Here is a 20696-nt window from a genome sequence, read left to right as displayed (position 1 = left end):
TCTTATTTTTTATGATTTAATTTGTCGACATCTCCTTTTTATATTTTTAACAATTGATTTTGCATAGGTTTTGTAAGTTTAAAAAATATTTGATATTAGATGCTTTGTCTTCATATTATGAATTGTGTTGTTTAGACACATACAATTTATCTTATATATTTTCTGGTTCAAATGATACTTATTTCCTGTTGATGCAATGCTGGCGAGATAAATAAGATTTAGTTATTACCTTTGCTTTGTGTGTTCATTATTTGAAATAAAAAATAAATATGTTAAATAGGGGCGCGCATTATTCTGATTAAACCACTAAATCGAACCAAATCATAATTCCAATTTGGATTGGCTTTTAAATTTGAGTTCGCATTGAGAGATTTGAAATTTTGGGTTTTTAATTTGTTTTCAGATTTAAGAAACTAAAACCCAAAATATCAATATATATATATTTCACATTTTCGTAATCGAACAATACAAAATGGAACGGAAAATCGAATGCACACCCGTAAAGTAAAATTTGAGTGGTTGCCACATATCTAATATTCAACTTCTATTTTTTGTTAGTTGGTGAGGAGAAAGGATTCTCCTTTCAACTTTCATTTCCTTTCTTGAATTTTCTTTTCCTTTTTGTTTTCATTTTCTGTTATGTATTGCTAACATAACATGGTAATTTGAAATAATTTATTTGTGTCATTTTAAACAACATATAAGATGCCTCATTTCAATCTCTTTTCAAGGATTACTTTTTAGTGAGATCGAAAAATGGTCAAAACTACCACACAAAAAAAAAATCAGTGAAGTTAAAATTCTTAACACTATGTTCGTAAATGTTAGCCACTATTCATATGTGAAAATCCTTTCCAAAGTTATAAAATTAACTTTCGTCAAGAAATGAAATTTTGGGAAATTTTTTTAACTATTTTATCAAATGTAATATGTGTGTTGTTGAAATATAAATTTTTTTCTGTCAAGTTGAATATTTGCTACATATTAAAACTAAAATTGAATTAGTTAGAATAATACTTTGTTGCATTGAATTTTATCATCCAAATAATGTTAACAGCATAAATTAAACAACATATAATGATAACTCAAAACATAGAAAAGTACTACTGAAGACACGTTTGTACTCTTTTTCTTCCTTTTGAAATATCCTCTCAACCTTTGAAAGAATTCCACTAAAACTTTAAAGCCTTTTAAAGCTTATATATAACCAATCTCTTTGTTTTACGAATGATGGCAGTCTCAAGTACAAATGATTTTCAGGCCACAGTTGACAAAAGTTATGACAAAATGAGTGAGTTACAAGCCCTTGAAGATACTGAGGCTGGTGTCAAAGGGCTTGTCGATGCTGGAATTACTGAGGTTCCTCGAATGTTCATTCAACCACAAAAAATACAAGAGTCCTTAAACAGTTGTTGCGCGACAAAGTTTATTTTCCCAGTGATAGATCTTGAAGGCTTTGATAAGGATCCAATGAAGCATAAAGATATTGTGGATAAAGTTCGAGATGCATCAGAGACATGGGGTTTCTTTCAAGTGATTAATCATGGCATTCCATTACCTGTCCGGGAAGAAATATTGCAAGGAACACGACGATTCTTTGAGCAAGATATTGAGATTAAGAAACGATATTATACTCGAGATAATAATAAAGTGGTGGTTCATTCTAACAATCATGATGTGTTTAGTCCTTCTGTTCCAGCTACAAATTGGAGAGACTCATTCGTCTGTTTAATGGCTCCAAATTATCCTAGTCCTGAGGAATTGCCAGCAGCATGCAGGTGTGTTCGATCTAAACATGAATTATAAAAAGACCAACCAACTTCATTTACTTTTTCACTACCTAAATATGTATATATATGTTGTGACAAAATCAAGAATAAACTATGACAATTAATGCTTCAGTGGAGAGTGTTAGGAAAATAAGAGAACTAGATCTCTGCTCCTTGAGTCTTGGTGTAACGACCCGACCGGTCGTTTTGAGCCCTAGCGCGTCGTTCAGCAGTTTGAGGCACTGAGCAGCTTCGCTTCACGTATTATGACTTGTACGCATGGTTGGAATTGAATTCCTGGGAATTCGGAGTTGATTTGGAAAGAGAATTCTCATTCCGGAAGCTTTAAGTTGAAAGAATTGATTAAGATTGGATTTTTGGAGTAAACGACCTCGGAATCAGGATTCGAAAGTTCCAGCAGGTTTGTATGATGATTTCAGACTTGGGCGTATGTCCGGTTGGGTTTTGGAAGACCTGGGAACGTTTCAGCACCTATTGTGGAAGTTAGCATTTTTGGGAAGAATTTCATAAGTTTGGGTTGAAGTGTATTTCAGTGTTATCAATGTCTGTTTGGGATCTCGAGTCTGGGAATAGCTCCGTATGGTGATTCTGGTGTTGGGAACGCGATCAGAAGTAAATTCGGAGGTCCGTGGGTCATTTTGGAGTCATTTGGCTAAAGATAGAAATTTGAAGGTTTTTGAGCAGTTTGACCAGAAGTAGACTTTTTGATATCGGGGTCGAATTTCGATTCCGGAAGTGGGAGTAGGTCCGTAATATCAAATGTGACTTGTGTGTAAAATTTGAGGTCAATCGGACGTGATTTGATAGGTTTTGGCATAGAATGTAGAAGTTTGAAATTCTAAAGTTCATTAAGCTTGGATGGGAGGTTGTTTCATGATTTTAGCATTGTTTGATATGATTTGAGGCCTCGAGCAAGTCCGTAATATGTTTGAGGACTGGTTGGTATGATTGGACGGGGTCCCGGGGGCCTCGGGTGGATTTTGGATAGTCAACGGATTGAAAATGGAATTGGAGGAAGGGCTAAAGTAGCTGGGCTTCTGGTATAACCGCACCTCCGTGAGGAGCACCACAGGTGCGAGCCCGCAGAAGCGGGGGTCACCCGCAGAAGCGGCTGGAAGTGGAATGGAAGGGTCAGAAACCGCAGGTGCGATGGATTTCCTGCACCAGCGAGGTTGCAGATGCGGTCTGGGCAGCGCAGAAACCGTTTGGGGCAGCTGGAGGAGGACCGCATAAGCGGTATTGGAACCGCACCTGCGGAACCACAGAAGAGGTCAAGTGACCGCAGGTGCGAGAGGTCGGGTTGGGCAGTGTGTTCTTTAAAGAATGAGTTTTGGCTTATTTTCACGCATTTTGCACTTGGGTTAGGCGATTTTGGAGCCTTTGAAGAGAGGAAATGCATCATCATACATGAGGTAAGTTAATCCCACCTCTTGTAAGTTAAATACATGGTTTTATTGCGGATTAAAGTATGGAAATTGGTAGAAACTTGTGGTTTTGGTGAAAAGACCTAGAATTTGTATTTTTGGATTTAGAACACGATTTTGGGTATGGAATTGAGAGTAAATTATATATTTGAGTTCGTGAGGCTATGGGTAAACTTTATCTTCAAAAAAGTTCTGGATCCGGGCACGTGGGCCTGAGGGCAATTTTGTCAACTTTTCGATCAGGGTTTGGAATTGTTATAAATTGGATTATAATGAGTAATTGAACATATATTAATGGATTTGCATAATTATTGGCTAGTTTTGGAGCATTTAGCATCGATTCGAGTCTTCGGAAGGGCGGGGAATGCCGGTTATGGATCTTCGGAGCGAGGTGAGTCTCCTTTCTAACCTTTTAAGAGGGAATTGTTCCCATAGGTAAAATAATTGGTTATGTGCTCCTATTTGTGGGGGCTAGCTATGCACGAGGTGACGAGAGTCCGTGCGTAGCTACTATTATGTTTAAGTCCGGATAGTCTAGGACCCAAAAGCATGCTACACTTGGAATATTTGTAATCTTATTGACAGTTTGAATTGCTTAAATCACATCGAATTAGTAAATGAATTTCTAAAAGATAAAACTTCATTTTCTTGAATTGTTAAAAGAGAATTGGCCTTTCCTTGGATAATTGTTCCCTGATGAATTCTTGATTGATTAATTGTTGTGTTTATTTATATTTGACCGCGTCGCGTGTATGATTCACGAGCGGGGTAATAGATGCATCTATGGTTCGCGTAGTTCGACCCTCAGCAGTGCACAGTTTATATTTATGTTGTATCGGGCCGTACAACCTCGGCATGACTTGTGCATGATTGTATTGCTTGCCTTGAGATTTATAGATATTGATATTTGCTCTCTCTGGCTTGATATAAATTGATAAGTAATAGATTATGAATTTGGAGACTTTTTAATATAAAAAGGAAATGTTTACTTGTTTCGTGACTTATTTGAATTTACTGTTGTTCTTAATAAATTCATGATTATTTGTATTAATAATATATTACTATTGGACCACTAGTAAGTGTTGAGTTGACCTCTCGTCTCTACTACTTCGAGATTAGACGGGATACTCATTGAGTAGACGTTATTTTCGTACTCATACTACACTTGCTGTGCATTTTTGTTGCACATGCACATGCATCTCTAGTGGCCTAGTGGGTGTAGCAGCATGGTTGATACGGAGACTTAGGTGAGCTGCACTTCTCAAGACGACCCGCAGCCAGCAGAGTCTCTTTCAGATTCCTGTATTTACTTTCTGTCCAATATTGTATTCCGGACAGTTGTTGTATTATATTACTTCCTAGAAATTGCTCATGCACTTGTGACACCGGGTTCTGGGATGATTATGAGATTGTTCAATTTTAAATTGTAAACATTTTTAATGATCCTGTAAAGGTTATCTTTATTTATTTAAATTAAAGGAAAATCATGGTTTTCAAAATTATCAAAACGAGAATTTAATTAAGTATTTATGGATGGCTTGCCTGACAGCGGTGTCTGGTGCCATCACGACCTTTAGTGGATTTTGGGTCGTGACAACATGGTATCAGAGCACTAGGTTCCCTTAGGTCTCACGAGTCATGAGTGATTCTAGTAGAGTCTTGCGGATCAGTACGAAGACGTCTGTACTTATCTTCGAGAGGCTACAGGACTGTTAGGAGCACTTCCCTTCTTGATTCCTTATCGTGTGATTTTATTCCTTGAGGCTTATGCCCTTGTTTCCTTCTTACTCAATCTTATGCGACGTGAAGCGCTTGTTATAAGTCTAGAATTGAAGAATTGTATTGGTACTACATATGTGGTGCAGGATATTTCTCCCGGTATAGTTGATTGGGCTATTATCATCGCCTTGTGGAAGGATATCTTGTCATTTTAGCTCAGTAGCTATACTTCTGAGAGCTTTGAGTCCATGCACGGGTTGCTTTGATGCTCATGAATGATTATCTCACAGTAGTGACGTGATGGTAGGATGCATGCCCATGTGCCGGGGCAGTGAATGACTTGAAATAAGGTTTGCATAGTGCATGGTTTCGAGATTCAATATCTTATTTTCGGTGGAGGAAAAGAAATTGGCCTATGAATGTACAGATTTGGGCAGAGGAAGTAACGAGACTAGGTATTTTCAAGCGTGGTGGAATTTTCATCTGCGATATAGTGTCGTCGTCCTCAATTGTATATGTAAGTTCGTCGGTGTTATGGTCTTCTGCAATTCGCCTTTGAAGCAAGATATTGTAAAATAATATTAGAGAAATGGTTGTCAGAGATCGCGGGGTGCGGTGGTTCAGTATTAAATCGGTTTTTCTAATGTTGACAGCTCGAGAAAGATGATCTTCGGAAAGGTTTAAAGTTAGTAGCGATTGTGGGTTCAAGTGCCACGAAGATAGATTTTATTTAAAGCAACAACTAAGCAGCAAGGGATGAGGAAGGACATGTGGGGAGTATCAGGCGGTGGTTAAATTTCTAGAAGGCTATGTATAAGAAGCGAAGGTCGAGTAGTTGATTAAATGAGTGAGTTCCGCCAAAGTAAGAGAGTGGAGGAGTTGCATATGGTTTTTGTGGTAGGATAACTAGGCACCTTAAGGAGAGTTTGGAATGATTTTGGGAATTTTAGTGATTGGTAATTGGGGTCTATGGATTTAATTTGAAATATTGGCTAGCATACGACAGGAGATTTGATATGACAGAAAGGAACTGCTTGATATGAAGAAGGATACAACATAACTTTGAATCGGAAGATATTTTCACGCATTCGGTTGATGTCCTCAAGAAGTGAATGAACTTATGCAGCTGGTGGATGAGCGTCGGCTCAGGTGGGTTATTTCCTGTGAGCAGGTCAATGGTCCCGTGGTTGGCGAAGCTTCCGTGAAGGATTTTACTGGCTATCCGGTAAGAGGTCGAATATGTGAATATTGCTAGATATTCAGAGTGTTCATGAAATATTAACGGAAAGATTTCAAGGAATTTGGCGGTTTGATTGCGCAAAGTCATGTCAATAAGAGAAAGAATCTTGGTGGGTTCTAGAGTTGTGTAATAGTGGCTTCAAGCTAAGTGGGAGAGTCCCACCGCCTACGGTTGGATTGCATGGTCGTCTATTTATGAGATTTCCGGTTATTAGCAAATTGATGGGTTATTTCAGCTAAGGGAGAGTAACATAAGAGGTGATTGAGCAAAAGAATTGTTAAAGGTGTGCTATGGTTGGCCTTATTGGCTCGTGTTCAGACTTGGGGAAGGATTCAGGATTTATGCCTTGTATAGATGCGGGTTTCAAGGGAAGTAATTCTGTCGGGTGCTTCGTTGAGAGAGTATTCATATTCTAGAAGATTCATGGAGTTGATTATATTCGAGGCCAAGTCAGAGCGGGTGGCTCTCAACAACAGTCCTAGTGGATTCAAAGGGGTAAAGTGTGGTGCCTAATGATTTCAAGCCTATAGGTTCGGTTAAGAATCAAGCTTTTGTAGCAGCTTATAAGAAGAGGCCCAGAATGTTCGATGATGTTTTGACTTACAGTGTAGCATTTGGGAGGAAAATGAGAAAAGACTTCGGATTAGTAGAGGGATTATCAAAATGGGCATACTAATTGAGGATGCGAATGTGCGCACAAGGGAGGTATGAAATGGTTTGTGGGATTTGAGACAGCATGGTCTCGTGATTCAAGGTCACTCAGAATGAGTGCAGATGGAGTATGTTATGTGTTGAATGGAGTTATTATTATTTCCAAGGTAATCAAGGATAAATTGGAAGAAGATAGATTGGTTAGCCATAGTTGAATTGACATATTGGTGGTAGTGATCAGTTCCTTCAGCGTGATTAAGTTATGCAAGTGATTTATGACGGTATGTGTGAGGTTTGTTGGCCGCCGTAATTGATGTTATTCAGAAGTATTCTAGTGTTATGGCCTGTTATGTATAGGCGGATCCCGGGAGGGCTATGGTGGCTTAGACCACTACTTAGAGATTTGCATATTCAACGGTTATGAGAATTCACCTGTGTGTTGCTATGGTTCTCCTAAAGTGAGTTAAGTGAAAAGTTTTTATATGACGAAGTGTTAATCTATTAGTGGTTCCGGAGTTATGATGGGAAATCGTTTTCTATCATATATTAGCATGTTGGGTGCAGTGAGTGGTATGGAATTTGAAGTGAGGATCAAGGTTGTAGTTCGGTGTTGACAAGGATGTCACGAGCTCGGATGACCATGAAAGGAGTTTTGATGTTTAAAGTAAGTTAGTATTGTCTTCAGCATCACCTGAGATCAGTGTTTTGTGAAAAAAGCTTTGCATCCTGGTTAAGGATTCTTGATCGTTTTTCAGCATTAGTACGGCCGATGCTTTGGATGTACAGACCTGTTATCGGTTACGGAAGGTTGCGGGAGCGTGCCCCACGGAAGGTTGTATAAGTGTGGCATGTAGTCACTTGATTTATTGAAGAGTTAAACCATGTATGAAGATTGTGGTGATGTCGTTAAATTGAGAATTGATGCCTGGAGGGCACTCGGTTTATTGGGTTGTGGATTGTGGAGGATTACTCCGGTTATGATGGTTATTCTTGTATGTTATGAGAAAAATGGGAGTTATTATGGACCTTTGAAAGGTTATTAGCCTAGTTCAATGTGATCAGAATCAGTTTGAGGTATGTGGATGGATTTAAATGTAAATATGGGTTCTATATTAGACCAGATGTGTTCATTTCAGCAATGCACTCCTTATGAAAGAGTAGTCGGGGTGTTATTTCATCGTCAGCTATTTCATGTAATGATATACTGCACCGTGTGAGTTGTGAGATAGCTTGGTGAATTTCTTATGTGTTGAGGTTCCGCGTAGAGATGATGTTATATGAGTAGAATGGCTCTTGAGATTCAGATCATATATCGCACCTCAGTTGTGCTTGAGTTTTGTAACTTATAGCGCTATATGCCTCCCCAGGGAAGGTATTATGCACTTAGCGTGCTTGTGACCAATATTCGATATTTTGTTGTAATGAGCAATCTAGCTCGGTGCGTATCTCCTTATATAAATTTTATGTATGGATCGGGTAGCACACCGCCATGGGTATGTTGTTTGGATCGGGTTGCATGCCGCAATAGTATGATGTTGAGTACAGTTCCCTATATCTATTTTTATGTGTTTTGTTTCCTATTTTTCTGAGAAAAACTCGTATTAGCTATGTGAGTTGAGTAGTCCCTTCCAGAGTTCGCTTTCCTTTTGTATCGCATTCGAATTGGTAGCCTATTGGAACATTGTGGCATCATATAAGACTTTTGATCATGTCCGGGGTGGCTTATTGCCTGAGCAGTTCGTACTGGATGAGACGAGATCATTGGATTTAGGATCAGCGCAATCTGATTATATGGAGTATATTAAGGAGAAAAGACCATTATTTGGTTCAGAATGAGGTGATGGTTCTTGTCAGGAGTATAGACCCAATGATTTGTTGATTCAACAATTGGTTATGAATTTTTGCACATCTCTTCCGTCATGGTGGTATTGTAAGAGTTAGAGCAAGACCTATGTATGTCATGAGGTGCAATGGGAGCATCAGATTCGTGGAATTTCGACTATTATGCTCAGAGAATGTTATTGTGGTCCTATGAATAAGCGGTGTAAGGTGTGAAGTCATGTTCGGGTACATCGTGTGGTGATTGATACGGTGTTCATATGTTGGAAACAGGCCTGGCGGGGAATTCCGGATGTTGGAATTGGGCTCTAAAGCTTATTTGCTTAATTGAAAAAGGATATCTTCATATTGATCAAGTTAAGGTGCCCATCCGAGTTGTGGTAGCATGGGTAGGTGCTCAAGGAGTTAAACAGTGATTTCGGACATCTCCATAGCAGTTCTCGGCACGTTCGAGGACGAACGTATGTTTAAGTGGGAGAAAATGTAACGACCCGACCGGTCGCTTTGAGCCCTAGCGTGTTGTTCAACAGTTTGAGGCCCTGAGCAGCTTCGCTTCAGGTATTATGACTTGTACACATGGTCGGAATTGAATTCTTGGGAATTCGGAGTTGATTTGGAAAGAGAATTCTCATTTCGGAAGCTTTAAGTTGAAAGAATTGACTAAGATTGGATTTTTGGAGTAAACGACCTCGGAATCGGGATTCGAAAATTCTAGCAGGTTCGTATGATGATTTCGAACTTGAGCGTATGTCTGGATCGGGTTTTGGAAGATCCAGGAATGTTTCAGCACCTATTGTGGAAATTTGCATTTTTTGGAAGAATTTCATAAGTTTAGGTTGAAGTGCATTTCAGGGTTATCAATGTCTGTTTGGGATACCAAGTCTGGGAATAGCTCCGTATGGTGATTTTGGTGTTAGGAGTGTGATCGGAAGTGAATTCGGAGGTCCGTAAGTCATTTTGGAGTCATTTGGCTAAAGATAGAAATTTGAAGGTTTTTGAGCAGTTTTACCGGAAGTGGACTTTTTTATATCGGGGTCAGATTCCGATTCCGGAGCGAGAGTAAGTCTGTAATGTTAAATGTGACTTGTGTGCAAAATTTGAGGTCAATCGGACGTGATTTGATAGGTTTTGACATCGAATGTAGAATTTTGAAATTCTAAAGTTCAATAAGCTTGGATTGGAAGTGGATTCATGATTTTAGCGTTGTTTGATATGCTTTGAGGCCTCGAGCAAGTCCGTAATATGTTTGGGGATTGGTTGGTGTGATTGGACGGGGTCTCGGTGCCTCGGGTGGATTTCGGATAGTCAACGGATCGAAAATGGAATTGGAGGAAGGGCTGAAGCAACTGGGCTTCTGGTGTAACCGCACCTGCATGAGGAGCACCGCAGGTGCGGGGGTGACCCGCAGAAGCGGCTGGAAGTGGAAGGGTCAGAAACCGCAAGTGCGATGGATTTCCCACACCTGCGAGGTCACAGATGCGGTCTGGGCAGCGCAGAAATGGTTTGGGGCAGCTGGAGGAGGACCGCAGAAGCGGTATTGGAACCGCACCTGCAGAACCGCAGAAGCGGTCAAGTGATCGCAGGTGCAAAAGGTCGGGCTGGGCAGTGTGTTCTTTAAAGGAGTTTTGGCTCATTTTTCACGCATTTTTCACTTGGGTTAGGCAATTTTGGAGCCTTTGAAGAGAGTAACTTCATCATCAAATATGAGGTAAGTTAATCCCACCTCTTGTAAGTTAAATACATGGTTTTTATTGCGGATTAAAGTATGGAAATTAGTAGAAACTTGGGGTTTTGGTGAAAAGACCTAGAATTTGTATTTTTGGATGTTGACCACGATTTTGGGTATGAAATTGAGAGTAAATTATATATTTGAGTTCGTGAGGCTATGGGTAAACTTTATCTTCAAAAAATTTCTAGATCCGGGCACTGGGCCCGAGGGCAATTTTGTCAATTTTTTGATCAGTGTTTGGAATTGTTATAAATTGGATTATAATGAGTAATTGAACATATATTAATGGATTTGCATAATTATTGGCTAGTTTTAGAGCATTTACCATCGATTCGAGTCTTCTGAAGTGCGTGGAATGCCGGTTATGGATCTTCGGAGCAAGGTGAGTCTCCTTTCTAACCTTGTAAGAGGGAATTATCCCCATATGTGAAATAATTGGTGATGTGCTCCTATTTGTGGGGGCTACGTGCGCACGAGGTGATGAGAGTCCGTGCGTAGCTACTATTATGTTTAAGTTCGGGTAGTCTAGGTCCCAAAAGCATGCTACACTTGGAATATTTGTAATCTCATTGACAGTTTGAATTGTTTAAATCACATCGATTTAGTAAATGAATTTCTAAAAGATTAAACTTCATTTTCTTGAATTGTTAAAAGAGAATTGGCCTTTCTTTGGATAATTGTTCCTTGATGAATTCTTGATTGACTGATTGTTGTGTTTATTTATATTTGATCGAGTCACATGCATGATTCGCGAGCGGGGTAATAGATGTATCTATGGATCGCGTCATTCGACCCTCGGCAGTGCACAGTTTACATTTATGTTGGATCGGGTCGTATGACCTCGGCATGACTTGCGCATGCTTGTATTGCTTGCCTCGAGATTTATAGATGTTGATATTTGCTCTCCTTGGCTTGAGATAAATTGATAAGTAATAGATTATGAATATGGAGACTTCTTAATATAAAAAGGAAATGTTTACTTGTTTCGTGACTTATTTGAATTTACTGCCGTTCTTAATAAATCCATGATTATTTGTATTAATGATATATTACTATTGGACCACTAGTAAGTATCGAAGTCGACCTCTCGTCTCTACTTCTTTGAGATTAGACGGAATACTCATTGGGTACACATTGTTTTCGTACTCATACTAAACTTGATGTGCATTTTTGTTGCACATGCACATGCATCTCTAATGGCCTAGTGGGCATAGCAGCATGGTTGATATAGAGACTTAGGTGAGTTGTACTTCTCGAGACGACCCGCAGCCATCAGAGTCTCTTTCAGATTACTGTATTTACTTTCTGTCTAATATTGTATTCCGGACAGTTGTTGTATTACATTACTTCCTAGAAATTGCTCATGCACTTGTGACACCGGGTTCTGGCATGATAATGAGATTGTTCAGTTTTAAATTGTAAACAGTTTTAATGATCCTGTAAAGGTTTTCTTTATTTATTTAAATTAAAGAAAAATCATGGTTTTCTGAATTGTCAAAACGAGAATTTAATTAAGTATTTATGGATGGCTTGCCTGATAGCGGTGTCCGGCGCCATCACGACCTTTAGTGGATTTTGGGTCGTGACACTTGGTACTTATACAAAGAGCAGCCCGATGCACAAGGTATCCCGCGTCCGCAAGGTCCAGGAAATGGCCCGCACCCCAAGTGGTGTGATGAAGACAACCTACCCTAATGCAAGCATTAATGGCTACTTCCACGGCTCGAACCCGTGACTTATAGGTCACACAGAGACCACTTTACTGTTACTCCAACATTCCCCTTTTGTTTGGTACTTTTACCAATTGTCCTTATTCTGGTGTTTTTTTCCCAAGCTCATATCAAATGACAAGTATCCAAGTGTTGAGCACAGAGTATTATCAAATAAAGTTGGTCCAAGAGTACCAGTTGCAAGCTTCTTCGATACTGGTTCAGTTCCAACTCTCAAGCTTTATGGACCAATTAAGGAATTGTTGTCAGAAGAAAATCCTCCAAAATATCGTGCAACCACTGTGAAAGACTATGTTGATTACTTTCACGCAAAAGGTCCTAGGTGGAACTTCTGCATTGTTGCACTACAGGATCTAATAATAGTTAGTGGTGAAGCCAGAAAATTCCCCAAGTATTTAGACTTGAAAAAATAAAAATATTTTCTAACAAAAGGCGTTTAATATATGTTATATACATATAGAATATAATATTTTATTTATATATACGATATAACTTTTCGTAATATTTCTAAGAAAGGTCCAGTGACCACCCTTTTAAAATGGTGGCTTCGGCCCTAATGATAGCGATGTAATAAATTGAATTTATGATGTGAATTGAGAGTTTAACTTTTGATGTTATGTTTCTAAAGCTTCATGGATGGCCAAACATACACTGTTATGATCTTTGCAAGATTGTGTTTTGTGAATTATCAGTAAGTCACTCTCCCCAAAAGCATTATGATAGATATTTTATGAAAGTAGTTTTACACTTTCCTTATCTTCAAATACTTGGCAAGAATGACATGATCATAATATCATGTTTTAGTACGGAAGCTAAAGTTGCTACTATTTTTGGTACTTTCATCTCGTATCAAATGACAACTAACATCTCCGTTTGCTTTTATGTTGTACGAAAAATATTTTTTCACTTTTACTTGTTTATTGTAGCAAATCTAAGAGAGAGAAAAATTCCTCCCTTTTTATCCTTATCATTAACAACTCATTTTTCAGACTTTTTGAAATGCTATCATTATTATGAGTATTATTGTAAAAAGTATATTTTATTTATCATTTCTTAAAAGTGAATGAAGGGAGTACTACATTAGTGTGAATCACAAGGTATTAGCAAATAAAGTTGGTTCAAGAATAAATTAAATACACGGTCCATCTGCAATTTCTAAGATTGTAGACCAATTAAGAAATGTTATCAGAAGATAATCCCCCAATATATCGTGCAACTACAATATAGGAATAACGATCAGTTCCTTCCATGAGGACCTTGATACTTCTACACTATTGCATCACAAGATCCAATCCTGAAAAGTGAACTAAGTAATATGAAGAATATTTCAAAGAACAAATTGTGCATTGTCAGGATCTGGACTAATGTGATTTGTCTAGCACGTATAGGACTAAGAATTTCAGTGACCAGTCTTTTCATAATTAATTTTCAAGAATGAAGACTATATGGTCCAATCAAGGAGGTGTTATTAGAGGAAAACCCTCCAATCTACCTGGAGACAAGCAGAAAAGAGTATGGCATATATCTATACACTAAAGAGCTTCACAGAAATTATTTATCATCACATTTCAAATTACACAAATAGTGATATGATTTGCAACTATGTTTCATCGTCTTCCATTGTTTTACTCTTTGGCTATAGTTTTTTCTTTGTAAGTTCAATAAAGTATTCTTGTACTGATGAACGCACATCTTTTCAATTAAAAAAAGACCTAAGTGTTTTCATTTCATAAAACGAGATTAATTAACGTAGACTTTTTAGTCTTCCTGGTAAAGTACCACCAGCTCAATGCACTAAGAAAGAATTGATATATCAAGTGTTTCTTGCTTCAATATTTTCAGTTCAAAGAACTTAGTGCAAACCTTATCATCTTTGCTTCATATTTTTATGTGTTAGTAGTGATAAGACTAATAAAGCAAATGTCATTTGAACAAGAAAAGTAAATGAGTAGCATTTTCTGAAAATTATTACTATGAAGGATTTGATGGTCTAATTTGAAATTTTGAACAAATGATTCCAATTTTTGTTGTGTTCATTTGAAGGTTGTAACCTGTCAAATTGATCATTTTCACAAGAGTGACATTAAAATGCTCCACTTGCCTTCTGAAATAAACAAATGAGCATCAAAAGTTGCTGATATGAAAGCAACTGAACCTGAAGATTTTTTATTTTAATATTAATGTTTCCTTCCCTTTAATATTGTGGTGCTATCCTTAGTCGCAAATACCTCGTGCTCCACTTCGGCGTGCTCTTTCTATTTCTTTATTTATTTATTTGGGGAGACTTGTGAAAAGAGAAGACTAGATCTGAACTATTTTAATCTCCTTTTTTATATTTATTCCTTGTCCTCGATAACAAGTACTAATTCCTTCTCATTGTATGATATAATATAGTTCAAATAGTTCCAAAATCATGTACTCATTAATTGAAAGAGAACCTATTGGGAAAAATTGCATTTATATATGCACGTGACATGCTGAGACACATGGACTGGTCAAATAGTCAAAGAATTATAATTAGTCAAGAGGCACGGGCAGCAGTAGAAACGAGCAAAGGCAAAGGAAGAGGCACGGGAGGACATTTGAAGGATTCAGCACCCGTACCTATTTAAATCATTTATCAAAAGGAATGGATCTAACCATAATGCTGCACTGTGGGCCGGTCCTGAACCGGACCGGGCCCGCGGTCTTAACGGGCCTCACGGGCCTGGTGGGCCGGTCCTAGCGGTCCCTTAAAGCCTGAGGCGGGCTGGTCTTCTTTGTTAAGCCCACGAGCCCGGGACCGTTTAGCCCGGGACCGGCTGGCGGGTCTGGTCCGGGCCCAGCGGGCCTAGCGGCTATAATTTTAAAAAAAAATAAATTAAAGAAAACAGCCCAACGGCCATATTTAAAAAGTAGCCGTTTGGGGCTTTTTTTGACTGTTTGGTAGTTTCTAAAATAGCCATTTGGCCCCCAAACTTTATTTTAATCTCAAACTTTATATAATTACACTTTTCCCCATTTCTCAACGATAAATACCCCCTCATTCTTTCATTTTTATTCACCAATTCATCAATATCTCTCAATCTCTCTACTACAATTACTTAATTTATTGTTGAAATTTCGTGAAAAATTGTGAAGTTGTTGAATTGAAGTTTTCAAGTGTTCAACGATTTTCAATTTTCAAGAAGTTGTTCGGCAATCCGGTAAACTCGTTTCAACTCTTACGTTTTAAGAATATATTTTTGTGTGGTTTAGATTGCATAATTATAATTAATATGGCATTTTCTTTGAAAAAAATATTTGGTAAAGGAAAAGATAAAACCGGTGAAAGTAGTGGCCAACCAACTACCCTTCCCCCGGCTCCCCGACCTAGAAAAGATAAGCAAGTTGAAAGTAGTTTCCAACCTAGACGTCCTCCTCCTTCCGTAATTCTTGATAGTGATCACCCTTGTTTTCAATTTACCGATAGTGAATTTTTCCATAATGTTGCACCAGGTGAAAGATTAGATGATGAAATTATGAATGCTCTTTATCCTAATGAAACTATCTTAGAAAATAATGAGGAAAATGAGGATGATAATGAAACCCAAACACCGGATTTAGATGATACACCTACTAGTCCTCTTAATAACCCAACTGATGCACCGGCCGACCCACTTGTAGAAACTCCTACTTTTAATAGAGAACCTGCTAAACGCCTAGAAACATCATTAGTTTGGAATTTTTTTACTTAAGTAAGAGAACAAAATAAGGCTAAGTGTAAAACTTGTGGGAAATTAATGTCGCATAAATATACTGGAGGCCGTAGTGGCACGAGTAGTTTGACTAGGCACATAAAAACACACCCTAGAGATAAGGCTAGATTTTTACAAATGAAAGCGCAGCTAGAGGGGACAAGTGTAGATTCTGCGGTTAACCCTAGTACAGGTTCAAATCTAGTTCAACCAGGAATTAACACTGTCACCGGAGGTATTTTATATTACGATCCAAATAGAGATCGTGAAGAATTAGCAAAGATGATTACTGTTATGTGCTTACCTTATACTTTTGCTTCTAATCCTAATTGGGTTCATTATATTAGAAGAGTTTTTAATCCTACTTATAAAGGTTGGCCTCGCGCAACAGTTAAGAGTGATATTTATAAATTCAAACATGAATATGAACAATATTTGCGGTATTTATTTACTCATATACCTAATCAGATTTCTATTACTACTGATATTGGTAGAAGTGGTAATGATTGTGATTATCTAACTGTTACAAGTCATTGGATAGATGAGGAATGGACAATGCAAAAACGCATAATTGCGTATAGAATAATTAATTCACGTCACACAGGTAAGTTTATAGCTAACACTGTTGCAGATATTTGTAGATATTTTTGCTTTAGCGATAAAATAATGGCAATTTCTATGGATAATGCTTCTAGTAACACTAGTGCTATAGGCATGCTTACAACAACACTAAATCCTGCATTTACTAATATTTTCCATGTTAGATGTATTTGTCATATTTATCATTTAATTGTCGGTGATGGTATGCGAATTTTAAACATAGAAATTGAAAAGGTTAGAATGGCTCTTAATTGGCTTTTTTATTCAAACCGTAGAAGTAGACTTAGAGAGTATTTTAAAAAATGTGATGAATATGGCCTTAGAGAAAGAAAGGTTCCTAAACCTTGCCCGACTAGATGGAATTGTATGTACGAAAGTTTAGTAGTTGCATATGAATATAGAAACCCAATTAATGCAACGTTTAATTCTCGGGTAGGTGGTGAGGATGATGATGAAATGCTTACTACTCAAGATTGGACGAATGTTAAAATTCTTTTAGATTTTTTAGAACATTTTCAAATTGCTACAAATGCATTTTCTGGGCAATATTATCCTACTATTTCAAACTGTTTAGTTTATATTGCAGCACTATCTGATTTGTTTGTTGAATTTGGTGAGGGTGGGGACATTTATGAACTTGCTATAAATGAAATGAAACAAAAGTTTAAAAAATATTTTTTTCCTATCCCTCCTATTTATGGTCTTGCTGCAATGCTAAATCCTACAATGAAATTGGGAGGTCCTCATTTTTGGTATTCAAATATTTATAAGGCTTTAGATCTTTCAAATGAGGAAATTGCTACACTTGCAGATGCAAAAGCTTCAATTAAAATTAATGCTCAAACAGTTTATAATGCTTATCAACTTGCCTTAGAGCATGCTAGGCCAACTATTCCAACCCCTACTTCGTCTAGCTCACAATCGTCTAAAAGAGTTGCGGGCTTAAAAGCTCTTAAATCTTGGACGGAGTTCAGGGGTTCTCAAGGTGATAATTATGATGAAACTTCACATCTAAATGAGCTTCAAGTTTATTTGTCTCAGGGACTTGAAAAGGAGAATCCAGACGGCTCTTTTGATCTTTTGGAATGGTGGAAGGCAAGGGAAAAACATTTTCCGGTTCTTGCAAGGATGGCTCGGGATATTTTATCAATTCAAGCTTCAACTGTTGCATCAGAGAGCGCTTTCAGTCAAGCAAGACTGCAAATAGGTGATCATAGAGCGTCAATGAGGGAGAGCTTGGAAAAATCTGTACTGTTTAGAGATTGGATCCACTCGGAAAGAAGGAACTTTGGAATTGCAGAATCACAACCGGCGATAGATGAAGCTTATGAAGAAATGATGGCGGAAATTGCGGAGGATGTTGCTTCGCTCGGAAGTGGTGATGAACAAGCTTCTTTTCCACCACCACCAATGCAACCTCCTCCGAACCTTGAAGGATTTATGAAATTTGTTAGAGATATATTGTAGATTATGGTGTACCTTGTACTTTGGCATATTTTCTTTTATTTTTTTCCCTTTTAATGGTGGTATTAGTACCTTGTTGTGCTCATTCCATTGGGGGAGGAAGACTAAGAAAGATATGTCATTTTTGGTAATAAAAATTATAAGACATGCCCTTGAATATCTTTTTGCAATATTTTTTGGGTCTTTAACTTGCAATTATTTATAAGCTATAATATATACACATAACATACAATATATACTACAAGAAAATATATAAGGTAATATATACACATAACATACAATATATACTATAAGAAAATATATAAAGTAATATATACACATAACATACAATATATACCACAAGAAAATATATAAGGTAATATATACACATAACATACAATATATACTACAAGAAAATATATAAGTAATAAGTTATAATATATATACATAAGATACAATATATATACTACAAGAAAATATATAAGAGAATATATATACATAACATACAATATATACTACAAGAAAATATATAAGAGGATATATATATACATAACATACAATATATACTACAAGACAATATACAAGAGAATATATATACATAACATACAATATATACTACAAGAAAATATATAAGTAATAAGTTATAATATATATACATAAGATACAATATATATACTACAAGAAAATATATAAGAGAATATATATACATAACATACAATATATACTACAAGAAAATATATAAGTAATAAGTTATAATATATATACATAAGATACAATATATATACTACAAGAAAATATATAAGAGAATATATATACATAACATACAATATATACTACAAGAAAATATATAAGAGGATATATATATACATAACATACAATATATACTACAAGACAATATACAAGAGAATATATATACATAACATACAATATATACTATATATATATATATATATATATATATTAATATGCTTCATGTTGTACTTTGTTATTAATTTATTATGCATGACAATTTAGTGTTTTACTATTGTTTTGTTATTTTTCTTTTTCGTCAAGCACTTTAATAATTAGATTTCTACATATATACTACATATATATTTTTAATATAGCCATGATACTACAAGAAATTGCCTTACAAAAAAAAAAAAAAAAAACCCCCGCTAGGCCCGCGAAGCCTACGAGCCGGGCCCGTTTAGCCCAGGACCACATGGGCTTAGGCCTGTCACAGGCCGGTTCCACCCGTTGAGCCCACGAAGCCCGGGACCGCCAGGCCCGGTACCGCCAGAGCCCAAGCCCACGAAACCAGGCCCGTTTGGCCCACGAAGGCCCGGCCTAGAATACAGTACTATCTGACCATAATAAAGAGAGCAGATACGAAATTCGATAGGCATTAAATACTGGATACGTTAGAGAATTTGTATTGATTACAATGATTGTGTAACGTAGCATTCAATGTCTTTAATTATTTATAATAGCCTCATTATGATTTAGAGGAAACGCATATCTTCAAGATACCTATAAAAGGGAGGTATCTGGTCACTTGTAAACACAAGATACAATCGGAATATACTTTGATTCACTTATTTTTCTCCTGATTACACTCTGGTTACTCTAAATTACTTTCTTCTACATATTCTTTTTATTATCAGTAACCCGTGTTCTTCTAAATTCTAACTTTGACTGAAATTATATTTTTTGGTTAAACAAATTGGTTCTGTCACCGGGAATCTGATAATCTATTTTCTTTTCACTTGACCTTCCTTATTACATCAATTATGTCGACTAACAATGACAACACCCCAGGAAACCAAGAGAACCAACAAAGTCAGGGAGGCCCACAGAATATTAACATTCACGTTCCTACTCCGCAGGACTCTCCACGGCAATCTCGTGAGGGTACTCCTGATGGATCTCAAATAAACGAGTATGCTCAATTTGAAAATGCTGAAGCTGCTGATGAAACTTTGTAGAAATTAATTACTGCTCAGGTCAACAAAGCTGTTGAGGCGCTTGTTAACCAGTTACCTGTTGCAACACCCGCACCTTCTCTAAATAATAACACTATAGAAAACCCTCGTTCCGGTCTTGTTAACTCAGGCAGCGGTGGAACTCCCAGTAAACCGCAGGAGAGAGAACCAGGTAATGTAATTAATTCTAATTTACAAAATTTAGTACTAACTTTGCAGAAATAGCTCAAGGAGCAAAGTGAACGCATAGAGCAGATACCCGGGGTGCCGCCCATAATCAAAGGGGTAGACATGGACAGATATTCGCAACAACCCTGGAAGCCAAGTACTTCCCCACTCCCAATTCCAAAAAAGTTCAAAATGCCTGATATTCCAAAGTATGATAGAACAACAGTCCTACGAGACCACGTGACTGCATTCACAACGAGCGTAAAAGGCAATGCTTTGACTAAGCAGGAGATCGAATCGGTATTAGTCAAGAAATTTGGTGAAACACTCGCCAAAGGAGCACTAACATGATATTCCCTTTTACCTGAAAATTCTATAAACTCTTTTGCTGAGCTTGCAGATTCTTTCATCAAAGCACACTCGGGAGCCCAAAAAGTGGAAAAAAGAATGGAGGATATTTTCAAAATTAAGCAAGGAGATTCAGAATTGCTTAGAGAATTCGTGGACAGATTTCAACGTGATAGAATGACATTGTCGCGTGTACCTGATAATTGGGCAGCTATAGCTTTCACAAGCAATTTGAATGAAAAAAGCTCGGAAGCTACGAGGAGACTCAAGGAAAGCCTTCGAGAATTCCCAGCTACAACGTGGAATGATGTTTATAACAGGTATAGCACGAAGTT

At 37.3% G+C, this 20696-nt stretch overlaps 1 protein-coding gene across 1 annotated transcript; it reads left to right on the top strand.

Moving 5' to 3' along the window:
- Positions 1-1230: 1230 nt before the first annotated feature.
- On the top strand, positions 1231-12535 carry LOC104220664 (1-aminocyclopropane-1-carboxylate oxidase homolog). Its single transcript, XM_070149495.1, has 3 exons — positions 1231-1778; positions 11819-11837; positions 12227-12535. Exons 1-3 carry the CDS (start codon positions 1231-1233, stop codon positions 12533-12535), a joined length of 876 nt encoding a protein of 291 aa, XP_070005596.1.
- The last annotated feature ends 8161 nt before the right edge of the window (positions 12536-20696 follow it).

This window comes from Nicotiana sylvestris, chromosome 6, assembly GCF_000393655.2.
Source record: "Nicotiana sylvestris chromosome 6, ASM39365v2, whole genome shotgun sequence".
Taxonomy (NCBI): Eukaryota; Viridiplantae; Streptophyta; class Magnoliopsida; order Solanales; family Solanaceae; genus Nicotiana; species Nicotiana sylvestris.
This window is presented reverse-complemented; position numbering and strand designations above follow the sequence as displayed.

Excerpts from the sequence above, each read along its gene's own strand:
- LOC104220664 (XM_070149495.1), top strand. The coding sequence starts at position 1,231 with ATGGCAGTCTCAAGTACAAATGATTTTCAGGCCACAGTTGACAAAAGT.